This window comes from Hydractinia symbiolongicarpus, chromosome 6, assembly GCF_029227915.1.
Source record: "Hydractinia symbiolongicarpus strain clone_291-10 chromosome 6, HSymV2.1, whole genome shotgun sequence".
Taxonomy (NCBI): Eukaryota; Metazoa; Cnidaria; class Hydrozoa; order Anthoathecata; family Hydractiniidae; genus Hydractinia; species Hydractinia symbiolongicarpus.
In genome coordinates this window covers 23,940,521-23,952,281 of record NC_079880.1, presented here as the reverse complement: position 1 = coordinate 23,952,281, position 11,761 = coordinate 23,940,521, and the positions used below count along the sequence as shown (strand labels likewise).

At 34.0% G+C, this 11,761-nt stretch overlaps 1 protein-coding gene and 1 non-coding gene across 2 annotated transcripts; one reads left to right on the top strand and one right to left on the bottom strand.

Moving 5' to 3' along the window:
- Positions 1–117: 117 nt before the first annotated feature.
- On the top strand, positions 118–10,216 carry LOC130647728 (proline-, glutamic acid- and leucine-rich protein 1-like). The gene is made up of 4 exons (XM_057453683.1): positions 118–932; positions 5,333–5,642; positions 7,752–9,100; positions 9,318–10,216. Exons 1-4 carry the CDS (start codon positions 870–872, stop codon positions 10,041–10,043), a joined length of 2,448 nt encoding a protein of 815 aa, XP_057309666.1. The 5' UTR covers positions 118–869; the 3' UTR covers positions 10,044–10,216.
- An 819-nt stretch (positions 10,217–11,035) lies between these two features.
- On the bottom strand, positions 11,036–11,107 carry Trnae-cuc (transfer RNA glutamic acid (anticodon CUC)). Its single transcript has one exon. It is a non-coding gene; the product is annotated as a tRNA-Glu (tRNA).
- Between the last annotated feature and the right edge of the window lie 654 nt (positions 11,108–11,761).

Here is an 11,761-nt window from a genome sequence, read left to right as displayed (position 1 = left end):
ATACTTTTTTGTTGTTTTGAAAGATTTTATCACGATAGAAAAGGCTATGTATTTGTTATGTCTCTATAATAAGTTTTTTTCATAATATCGTAAAAAAGAAACAAAGAGCCCGGGGGGGGCGAGGTTTCGCTAAGTCAGACGTTTTCAAGAAGTCCGACTAAGCAAGAGCTTCGCTTCACAGGACATTGGCTAAGTCGCACACACTTCTTCCATTCCCCTCTAGGGATACGATTTAACGACAGTCCATTAGCCAGCATACTTTTTCTTACCACTGGGAAATCAGATTATAAGGTTGGTCGCAAACGTTTTTTCTGCTCTAAATCAGAATATTGTCCGCGATTTTTGATTGGTAACTTATATTGTTTTTCAGTCACGTGATCATTATCGGGAAGTCCTTAGTTATCCTTAGTTCACACACCGGAACAGATATAAATATAATCGTACTATTTAAGAAGGTAAGATGTGACCACGCTGGCTTTGTGCTTATTGTTGATTCTAATTCGGGATTTGTTCTAAGAAATGATTTTGTGTTAATTGGTGGATTTGAATTTTAGGGATTTGCTCTGACACATTCGTTTGCGTCTAAGCTTTCGTACGAGAAAAACTAAATTTTGATAACCTCGAAGAAGCTTAGTTAACTAGATCAGCTCTCTACAAACCGGACACTATTCTCCAATCATGTGGTAACATTTTATTTGAAATTTGCCAACTTAAAGCAAACATTAAGCAGAATATAGGGGATTACTTCAGAAAAATCTGGGGCCGGGGCATCGAGAAGCATTGGTCAACATTCCCCGTTTTATTCATCCGGTGTCGAACGGAATGCTGTGTGCATTGATAATGGCGGATTTGCACGTGAAAACTGCTAAATGTTTTTTACAATGAGTCCTACGCTGGAAATAGTAAGAAGAAGTTCAAGCTGTTTAACTAAGGTTAGCATGTTTTATAGCTATAGAAACTAAACATGCAGTCAAGCTAGACATTCTTTAGCTACCTTGATAATATCCAGGATCAAATTTAAAAAGTCAGTTTGCACGAATTTGCTGGCAGTTACGAAGAAATCTTCCTTTTTCGGCTGTGGCCCTTTTGGGAGACGAGGGTGCCACTTTTTGGGCGAGTTCGGCGTTTTCATAAAACTTCAAAATTTCGCCTGGATAAGCTTGTAGCTATCCATTTAAAAAAATTATTGTATCCTTTAGCCATCAGTCAGGGAAAACAGCAAATTAGGATATCATACACTAATTAGGCTATTTGCCAAATGGGGAGAGTAATTACTAACCTAACATGGCTATGCTATCCTAATTAGGCTATGAAATTTTTTAAAAGAAAAAACAAAGACCATTAACGCGCTATCCGCATCTTTATATCACTCTCTATGTGCAGCACGAGGGTGGCGATAAGCCGCATACGCTGTAAAAAGTGCAGGCGTTTTCGGGCTACTTCGGCGTCAAAATTCAGGTATTTGCCCAAAAAAACGCGCATAGTCCCGAACAATGCCCGAAAAGAATATTCATCACAAATGATTCTCGAAGAATTATTTAAAAAAGTATGAAAATTAAAATGAACTAACTATGTGGTGGCGAAGTTCTTAAAAGAACTGTTTTTTATGATTTTTGATAAGATTTATATACTTGATAAATAACTTATATCATGCACGACACGAACGATCCGTGATCGTGACCATCGCGATAGAAAAAATGTTAACGAAGAGCTTCGCAATAGTCGTGATGCATAAAAAAATAACGATGCTATCGCGATCGTCACTGTTAATCGTGATTGTCGCGATGGATCGTGAATAACATTAAGAATATTAAACAATAGATGTGTATAGCTAATCTTGTGTCTTTGTTTTGTTTTTTTTACATTTAAAAATTCTTTTGCATCTTGTATTTTTATTAGAAATTGGATTTTAGAAATAAGGTGGCTCCAACTTAATTACTTGTTCTACGGGCGAAGTAGATAGTAGTTTACGGTCTGTCGGTCGGCGAAATAAAAGTAATTTTATCGAGAATGTATAAGTGGTCGGAACAACAACAAAATAAAAAAATAACAACGGAGGAGGGTGTTACAACAAGCATATTTTTCTATGTATGTTTTGCTTGTATTAGCAAATGTTAATTTAACGAATGTCCGATTTAATGAAAGTTCATGGAAAAATAAGAATTTATGGTCGGAACAACAACAAAAAAATAATAATAACAAAGTAACAACGAAGGAGGGTCTTACGACAACCGTTTTCTATGTAATTTTGCATAACGCACGCAGTTTAAATTTTTAAGTTGCGAAGGAAAAATAATAATAATTTGTCTCTCTAAAAAAATTTAACTAGTACTCAAGGTGAAAAGATAAAAATACTTGCATGTTAAAAAACTTGCTTTCAAAAGTTATGCAGCAAGTTTTTTTCGTGTTGTTTTGAAAGTTATACAGCAAGAATTATTCTTGTGCTGTTTCGAAAGTTTTACAGAATATACCTAAGTTGTTTTGAAAGATATACAGCAGGTTATTATTTTTCCATTTAAAATAATAAAACACAAAATTTATATATTTTAATAAAAAATTAAGTGTTCTTTTAATGTTTTTTGCGCACAGCAGCAAAATTTAAGTGCAAAAAAGTTTCACGGACTATAGTTTAGTTGACAATAATTAAAGTCTTTCGCGACATTAAAATTTTTTATTTATATTCATAACGGAGGAGGGTGTTACGACATTTTTCTTTTACAACGATATTTTTCAAATATCATGGGAAAAGACTTAATGATATTAATTATTTTTCTTAAATAATATTGACTAAGAAATTTAAGATTTTAGCAAGCAACGTAATTTTAAACATATATTAATCATAACGAAGGAGGGTGTTACGGCATTCATAATCTTTTTTTTTCACAAGATGGGATAAGAAAATGTTTGTTTGTTGATATTTTTATTATTTCTTTTATCGTGAAAGTTAGGGTCGGGCAGACCCGTAGGACAACTAAATAAGTTAGAGTCTAAACAAGAAAAAAGCTTACCACAACGAAAATATTTTTGATTTAAAAACAAACAAAAAACAGTTATTCATATTTAATTGCGTTATTCTCTCATGACATTAATTACGTGATTTTTATAATGTTTAAAGATGTATCATGACGGTCGCGATATGGATCGCGAAAGTCACGATGCATCGTGAAAGTCAACCCCACAATGGATCGTGACTTTCACAATGCTAAAAAAATTTTACTATTGTGACAGCATCGTGAATTGCGAGGGACGCGGATGATTGCGACCCACGATGTTAGGTGTCCTGATTCCAGTACTGTATAAACTTTATTAACTCCTTTCTCTTCAAACGCATTCTTTTAACTGTCGTCCGCCATGTTTTATGTTACAAGGTGTTGCATTTGGGGAATTTTCCGGGCGAGTTCGGGCGTGTACGTCAATTTAATTCGAAAAGTCGCCCAAATTCGCCAGTATATATGCAGGCTTTTGTGGCTTATTGGCACCCTTTTTGTGCAGCCAAATTTCAAAACTCTGATACTTGAAAAAATCGTCGCATTTGTACGACGGAACTAAAAGGTATTGACCAAAATTGGCAACATATTTTGCGCATAGTCTAATTAGCTTATGATGGCCTAACTTGGAGATTCTTTTCGGCCAAACATCGTCTTTTCGCAACCGCCATTTTTAAAACCACATTTCGTTCAACATTCTTATTAAGCTATCTGATATCCTAATTAGGTCATTTTTGAGGAATTTAAATATATGTAAATATTTTGTGGACCCGTCGTTAGTTTTCGTTAAAATTTTGATGAGTTAGGCACAGCATTGGTAAGAATCAAAACAACAAGTAATATGGACGCGAATGTGAGTATTATTTTCGCAGAAGTTAAAAATATGATTTCATATCCTAATTAGGATATCAGGATGGCTTAAGTAGGAGATGATAGCCTAATTGGGTTACATAACCTAATTTGCTGTTTCCCCTGACTGGCTATAGCTAAAGCTAGCTAAAACTTGTGAAGTGAGTTCTGGAATAATTCAGGAGAGTTCAGGATTTTTATACCAAAAAAAAGCAAATGACCCAATAACTCTGGATCTGGCTCTTGGTTTATGCAGCATAATAGATTCTTTAAATATCTTTTAAACGAAAAGACTTTATTAAAAAAATTTAAAAGACTTGTTAACCAACTTTTAATGCACTATAATATAAGTCTAACATTTCATACCTTTGGTTCCCTTTAAGGACATTTAACCATCTCCACAAGTTGACCTTGCAATTTTCGCACAGATTGATTTTTAGAATTCACAAAATTTATGAAAATTATCTAATTTAAGTTATTATTATCATTACACAATTTTCTGAAGGCAGGTTTCAACTTGTTAGTTAACTTGAAAATGCATTTAATCTTTGTTCTGTATCAAGTGCAACAATAACAGACTAGGCATTTTATTTGGGATGAGGTTTGCAATACACATCACTGTATACCCATCAGGTCTCACTGTAGAAGAACATTGTAAATTGTAGGGCCTTAAATGTTTAATTTTTCTTAAAAGATTTGAGGGAGATGATCATTATATTGAGACAGTTCTGTTACTTTTGTTAATTCTTTAGCTTTTTTAACCACAATTTAAATTTTAACTTTTTTTTAACAAGTTGTGCTCAAAGTGTTTATTACAGTGGGAATATGAACTGTGTGAATTTTTTTATATTTGTGAGCGTTGCCATCATTACACTGGATACAGCAAAAAAAGTATTATATAAAACAAAAATGATGAAAATACAATGGCTAACAATCCTGTTTTGATTTAGTTTTTTTTTTTTTTTGCAAAACCACAAACAAGGAAAGTTTGTTCCTGAAATATGTATGAAATTGTTAAATTCACAAAAAGTTCATTATTGCAAATATTTCTAATGAGATAACTGTGAAATCTAATTCCCCCTAAAGTAGATTTCAGTGAGTTTTTTTGAGTTGCGAAGATATTGAGACACATGGTTGGAATTAGGAAGTCACATTTCTCAAATCACAGACTGAAATGTTGGTAAGTTAAATAATTCTTAACAAGTCATCAATAACAAGTAAGCTACAAGGCCTCCAGGCCCCAGCTGTAAAAAGGTTTTCTTCTCTGCAGTCAGCAAATCTTTCCCTAATGACTTAGTTGTATCATGTTAATTTTAACCAAATAGATACTCAAAATATAAATATATCAGAAAAAAATATGGATATTTTTCCTGACTGTATTTTCCTCGTTTTTTCTTAAATACATTACACTTATTTTCTTTGAGGAAGAAAGCTGCATCGTTTGTATCTGATGTTGGTCTTTTGTTGTTTATAATAATGTGCAGTTTTATATTTAGACAAACGAATGGAGTAAGACGGTTTTGTTGGAACTTAAGGAGCTGTTATGTGGAAACAAATTGAAACAGTTCTCTGGTGTTTGCCTGTTGCATGTTGTATTGGAGAAATGTGACTCTGATGTGTTTGAAGAGAACGCCACAACATGGATACGCTTCATGCTGCAAATCGCAAATACTGTCCCTTCTGAAAATATTTTAAGCCTTTGTTTAAATAATCTTCAGCAAATGATCACAAAGTCTGTTCGTTATGATAAACTAAATAGAGATGTTGGTACAAAAGGGATAGACACACTTTTGTCTTTTCTTATTGGTGAGTAGGATATTATTATACATATGATTGGTTTACTTATGTTTTGTCATATATATAACTTTGTGGTAAAAAGATTAGGTTTTGTGGTGCCTGGTACATACATGAAAAGGTTTTATAACTATACCCACATTGAACTACTTGATAATGATAATACTAAAATTATAATGAGCTATTTGTATAGCTTTATGAGAAGTAAGAAAATAATTTTTTGACGAAATTCTTTAAATTATCACCCGGTGTATAAATCTGCATTATAATTCTCTAATCAGTTTGTCTGTCTGTCTCTCAGGGGTACAGCTATTGTCACAGTAATAACCTTGTCAAGCTTAGTGAAATCGTTAGGTACATGGATTTGTGAACCAAGTATACCAGGCTTTTTCTAAACTTGAAATTACCAATTTGCATTTTGGATATAGTGTTGCATATAATATAGGAATTCTGTGTATCTGCAGCCATTTTGTGAAGGTCTCTTTTTGACCTTGTGTATTTGACAAGTATTTGTTTTTTTGTGTTGAATATTTCGTAGCATTTTTAGCCAAATGTATGTTTTAAGCACATCAATTCTAAAATTTTCATTGTGATTTAAACTATTTAAGTATGACAGCCATGCTATTAAAAGTCACAATGAATTTACTGGCCAGACATTAAGCTTTTCATATTGTGTTTTATTATTATTATTATTATTATTATTATTATTATTATTATTATTATTATTATTATTATTATTATTATTATTATTATTATTATTATTATTATTATTATTATTATTATTATTATTATTATTATTATTATTATTATTACTATTATTTACCCAGGATGGCCTCTTAAGTTTCTGTAGGAACTGTTATCAATGAGGGTCCTACAAAGGGGGTCCTAGTGCTTTAAAGCTCCCAATTGAGCTACAGAAGGCATGCAAGCACAATAACCACTCAACTAGACAACCGCCAAAGATATCAGTCCTATTCTCATGCTGAATGTTAAGCAGAGAGGATTGATTCACACTTTAATAGTCTCTGGCATGACTTGGTCTAGGTATAAACCAAAGACCTTATGCACAGGAGGTGCACGTTCTACCACAAGGCCACCAGTCGGTTGTCAAGTATAAACATCTGCCTGGTTGAGCTTAATCAACATTTGACCTAAAAACATAATGGCAAGCTCAAGTGGTTTGATGTTTTTTTTGTTATTCATTGTTCATTTCTTTTATTATTTAGTCGAAATCCATAATCATTCCTTTACATTGATCTAAAAACCCTCCACAATAATTCTAAGTCAAATTTTTGATATAATTTTTGATATTCAGAAAATAAGCCAGGATGCTCAATTATGGCAATATGACCACAATTTAACTGATGGAATTTTTTATTGTTTTTAATATATGTCAACTGTTTGACTTATGTCTAAAAACAATTATTTCCTAAAAAAGGAAATAACATACTAAAATTGTGGAAAGACATTCATTTGGTAGTGCTACATCTAGCGTGTGTTTTGAAGAAACTGTTTAGAGTTTTTCAGCACCTTATTACATGATGTGTATATACAATATAAATACGTTAGAAAATTTAAAATAATTTTTTGAGGAAACTGTAGAACATATTTGTATATTTGTATCACACATATATAAATTTGTTAAAAATTGTTTGTAGCGTTTTTCAATGAAGGCTTTCAGAGTTTTTGATATCGGTCTTTTAAAATAATACCTGTATTTTATCGCTTCTTCTTGCTAAGTTTGCAGAAATAAAAATCACAATAATCAAATCTACTAAAACTGCGGTTACCATTTTGCGTGACAGACAGACAGACTTTTACAGGTATTATAATATAGATAATACAAAAGACTTCATGATAATGGGTGACTGAAGCACCTGAAACGCTGTCACAATGATTTTTACCTCTTAATGATTAAAATGTCCTTCAAATTTTAATGATTTAACTCAAGAATTGTAGTCATAAATATAAGTAGTTAATATTAAAAGTTAATTTATTTCGGAAATATGACCGGTAGTTAAAAAATATTTTTTTGAGGACATTGTTGAAACATATACATGTTAAATTAAATTTTTGTAATCATAATTTCCATAAAATGTTTTAATATCGTTTTTTTTATAGGACCAACTATTTCACCATTGCCATCAACATATAAACTGATCGAATCATGCATCACTAATTATGGACACGTGTGTGGACGTTTTCGTTCAGGATTTGAAAAACTGCTTCTTGTTGGCATTGATCATCACGATAAGCACATCAGATCTGCAGCCGGTCAGTGTTTTCCTTCTCTCGCACTTTGTGGTTCAAGTGGAGAGAAAAGGCAAAAGCAGATAGATAGTTTTCACTTGTTATTAAAACGTGTCATGAAAACAGCACACCATTGTCTGGATGTTATCGTTGTTGAAGTAACCAGCTGTGACACAAAGAAAAACGAAGAATCTGGAGGAATTGACATTTTACAGTTTGAAACAGCTATGGAGTCTGTTGACTGCAAATTAACTACCTATTGTAATCGACTGACAAATTTATTTGCTGTTATCCGGCATTTTCTTTCTCGATCATATCCGTTTGTTGTTGAAATTCCGATTTCTTTGCTAATGCAGTTGCTATGCGATGTGTCAAATTTACCACATTTGGAACTTCGGAGTATTTATCAAACCGACTTAGCAATGAAAATGTATATTTCGAAATTGTTGAACGGAGTGTTATCATGTTTAACGGTGTGCATAAGGCAACTTCCAAGTCTTTTGCTACCATATTACCCAGTTATTTCCAAAATGGTTGCTGTAGCTACGTCATTTCGGGAGCTAAGCGATCGCAATGAAGTTTACACCTGTATGTATAATATAATCGAGCATTGGAAAGCTTTGCCAGATAATGCAACTCTTTTAGATGAAATAATTCAACCTGTCCTTCAAGATGTTAGTATAATTACTGAAAAAGAGAAACATGTTATTGTTGAAGCTGATTTGAACAAAAAAAAGAAAAAGAAGTTGGGTCAAAAACTCAGTCAAGACATTGCCAATAAAAACAGAACTTCGACGATTGAAAATTTCAAGGCAATTAACTCTGCCAATGGGTTGAAGTTATTGCATAGAATCGTAAGGAATTGTGGACCTGTGATACCTGCTAATACTTTGAAGAAAATCGTTGCATGTCTGGTCAGGACTTCAACAACACTTCTAGCTGCAGATGCACTATCGAAAATCCCGTACAATTGTAAAGAAAATGTAATTTTACTGTTCAAAGTTGTCTATTCTATTTTGGCTTTGTATCATCACTCAGTGCCAGTGCCCACTTCAGTATTGTTGTCACTGTTCGAGCAGGGTGCTAAATATGGAAACCAGGACGTTTCGACGTACTGTCAAAGCTGCTTGTATGATTGCGATCGGTTTCTACATGGTGCTCAACCTTGTTTGCGTGATTATTCTGAATACAGTGTTGATGCTGAAAATGAAAACAACGAGGTATATCCGTTCTTTTATAAAGCTCACTTTGTTAATTTTAGTCGGAAAACTCTAATTTGTTTTATCTTGTTATTGACATAGCGAAGATAGAGCTTTCTAAAATCTTTATAAATCTTCAAAATTTATCTCAGCCCTAATTTCTTAAATTTGAATTAAATATTAGTATTCACATCAATAGGTTTAACAAAGGTTTTGTGTTTAACGTTTTGCTTATTAGGTATCGCACGTAAGTTCTTCACCGGACCCTTTCTGCGCAACTATACAAGCCGTTACTCAAAATTCAACACAAAACTCAAAGGAGGCTACAAAAAACTTAAACGAGGTTACGCAAAACTCAAATGAGGCTATACAAAACTCAAACGACGCTACAAAAAACTCAAACAAGGCTACACACGAATCGTCTACTACTAAGAAAACAATCGCAACAGAAGCAACGACTCCGCAAAAATTTGCTTTAATGGAAACACTGCCCGAATGTGTTAGGAAGAATACCACAAGTCACGTGGTTGAAATTCAGCCAGTAATAAAAGATCTTTCTCATCGTGTGTGTAAATCAGCTGACCATGTTATTCGGGAAAAACAAACTCCGGACCTGCCAAGGAGACCAAGTTCAGAACCAGCCGTGACGTGTTCAGGGAAAGTTCTGTGTTCCCCAAACAACAAAAGAAACGACGGAACAAACGATGACGCAGCGGTTGTGATAAGCAGTGGAGAAGAAGAGGATAGAACTGAAGATCTTGAAATGATCAGTTCGCGAAAACGTGGTAGAAAATCAAACACAGAGACAATTGGCGATGACGTTGATTTGACAGTGTCTAAACGCAAAAAAGTTTATTCACCTTCTAAGGAAAACAATAATGATATTCAAAAAGAGCATGATGGTGCTGTCGAACATGAAGTCGAGGCTATATTACGTACTTTTTGTGAAATAGAGGCTGATTAAACTTTAAAATATCTTTTAAGCATATATTTTACTATATTCTACCAAATATAAAAGTATATTTATCCATATATTAATAAATGGCTACGGGTGATTGATTTTAGCGTTTTTGTGAATCATATTGTTTTCTTATTGTTTGATATGCTTTAATTCTCAAAAATTTTAAGTTCCTTTTAGCTTTTCTGTTTTTACTTTTAAAAAAAAACTCGTCAACTACTATGTCGCACTCATTTCGTTAATCAATTTAGCTAATTATTGCTGATTGCTGATTGCAGAAAAATGCGCCAAAATGCTTTTGAAAAATTTGATGCACACACCCCGAAAGCATATTTTGCCATTAGGCGTTTTCCTCCCGTGTATTTCGGTGGAGCCTTGAACGGTTTTCTCCAAATACAACTTCGAGTCGAGCCATTGTTAAATTTTTAGGGAAGGTGTTAGGGCAGTCTTTATTTCACTGATTGTCCTCCTATCTTTAAATTTTGATCTGACATCAAGTTTAAATTAATTGATTATACATTGACTCTATCATTTCCGCTGCGTGGGATTAGCGTCAAAGGTGTGTTTACAGCGAGAGGCGGGAATAACAGTATATTTTAACTAAAACCTCGCCAAAACAGTTATTGCACCAGTCCGTTTAGAGTGTCTGCTTATTCCTTGTCCGTTGTTTAAAAAGGTTTTCTATAAGACTGACTAGAGTTCTGTCGGTGTAAATGAAATCTTTCCACCAAAATCAGAGGCGTCCGCTTTTTGTAGTTTCCCATGCTGACGGGCGACAGGTTCCCCTAACGCGTGATACGTCGATAAAGCGCCTTTGAGGATCAGGAGTTTGTTTTGCAGGAGTGTATTTCCACACAACTGCAAAAAGGGAACGAGATAAGAAAATACTTATTTTTTTCCATTTCTGTCCGCCAGTTTAAGTCGGAACGGAAAGTTCGCATCAACAAAAATCTACTTAGACTCAAGTTTTTTTTCTGTTAAAATAAATGTTAAAAGATCTCCCGTGCGGGGAATCGAACCCCGGCCACGGCGGTGAGAGCGCCGGATCCTAACCACTAGACCACACGGGACATACCTGTTTAATGTCGATTTAAATCTATGAATCGAATTGGCGGGCTGGCCGTTTATTAAGGTTTCGCTTGTTCTTAATTTTCCTTATATTTTAGTGCAACTGTTTATGTGTCGAACGAACTGGCTCGGTAGGCGAGATCTCGTTTCTCAGAGGCGGCATCGCGGGAGGAGGGATGAACATTTTCTCATATAAACAGTGACAAAGCGGGGTAGCCCGCCTAGGCGAGATGGTTTATTATGCTCAACTAATAAAATCTTTTGTTATGTTCTACATTATTTAATGTTTTCACTGTTCAGAGCCAGCCCGCCTAAAAAAAAGCCAGCCCGGCAAGTGAGCCAGCCTGCGTTCATATAAACAGCCCCTTAGTTGTGAAAATAACCTATTGGTGAAGAAATTTTTGTTGAATATATTTCAGCTTTTTTCTCAAAGAACAGACACTTTTGCTATAATAGAAGTTTTTGTTTTTACTGCAAATAGCGCTATCATTATAAGAACGTGTCATACTTATCACACTTCGATGCGCAATTAGCCGAACCACAAGTAGAAGTATACTGTTTTGGACAACCATGTTTAGCCGCGCCACAAAAATTTGGTATGACCTTCAAGGTTTTACGGAGATGATGAGTCAGATATCATCGAATATCGGTGACAC

Excerpts from the sequence above, each read along its gene's own strand:
- LOC130647728 (XM_057453683.1), top strand. The coding sequence starts at position 870 with ATGTTTTTTACAATGAGTCCTACGCTGGAAATAGTAAGAAGAAGTTCA. Across the intron at positions 5,643-7,751 it reads ACTTTTGTCTTTTCTTATTG|GACCAACTATTTCACCATTG; the intron begins GTGAGTAGGATA and ends TTTTTTTTATAG. Across the intron at positions 9,101-9,317 it reads CTGAAAATGAAAACAACGAG|GTATCGCACGTAAGTTCTTC; the intron begins GTATATCCGTTC and ends TTTGCTTATTAG.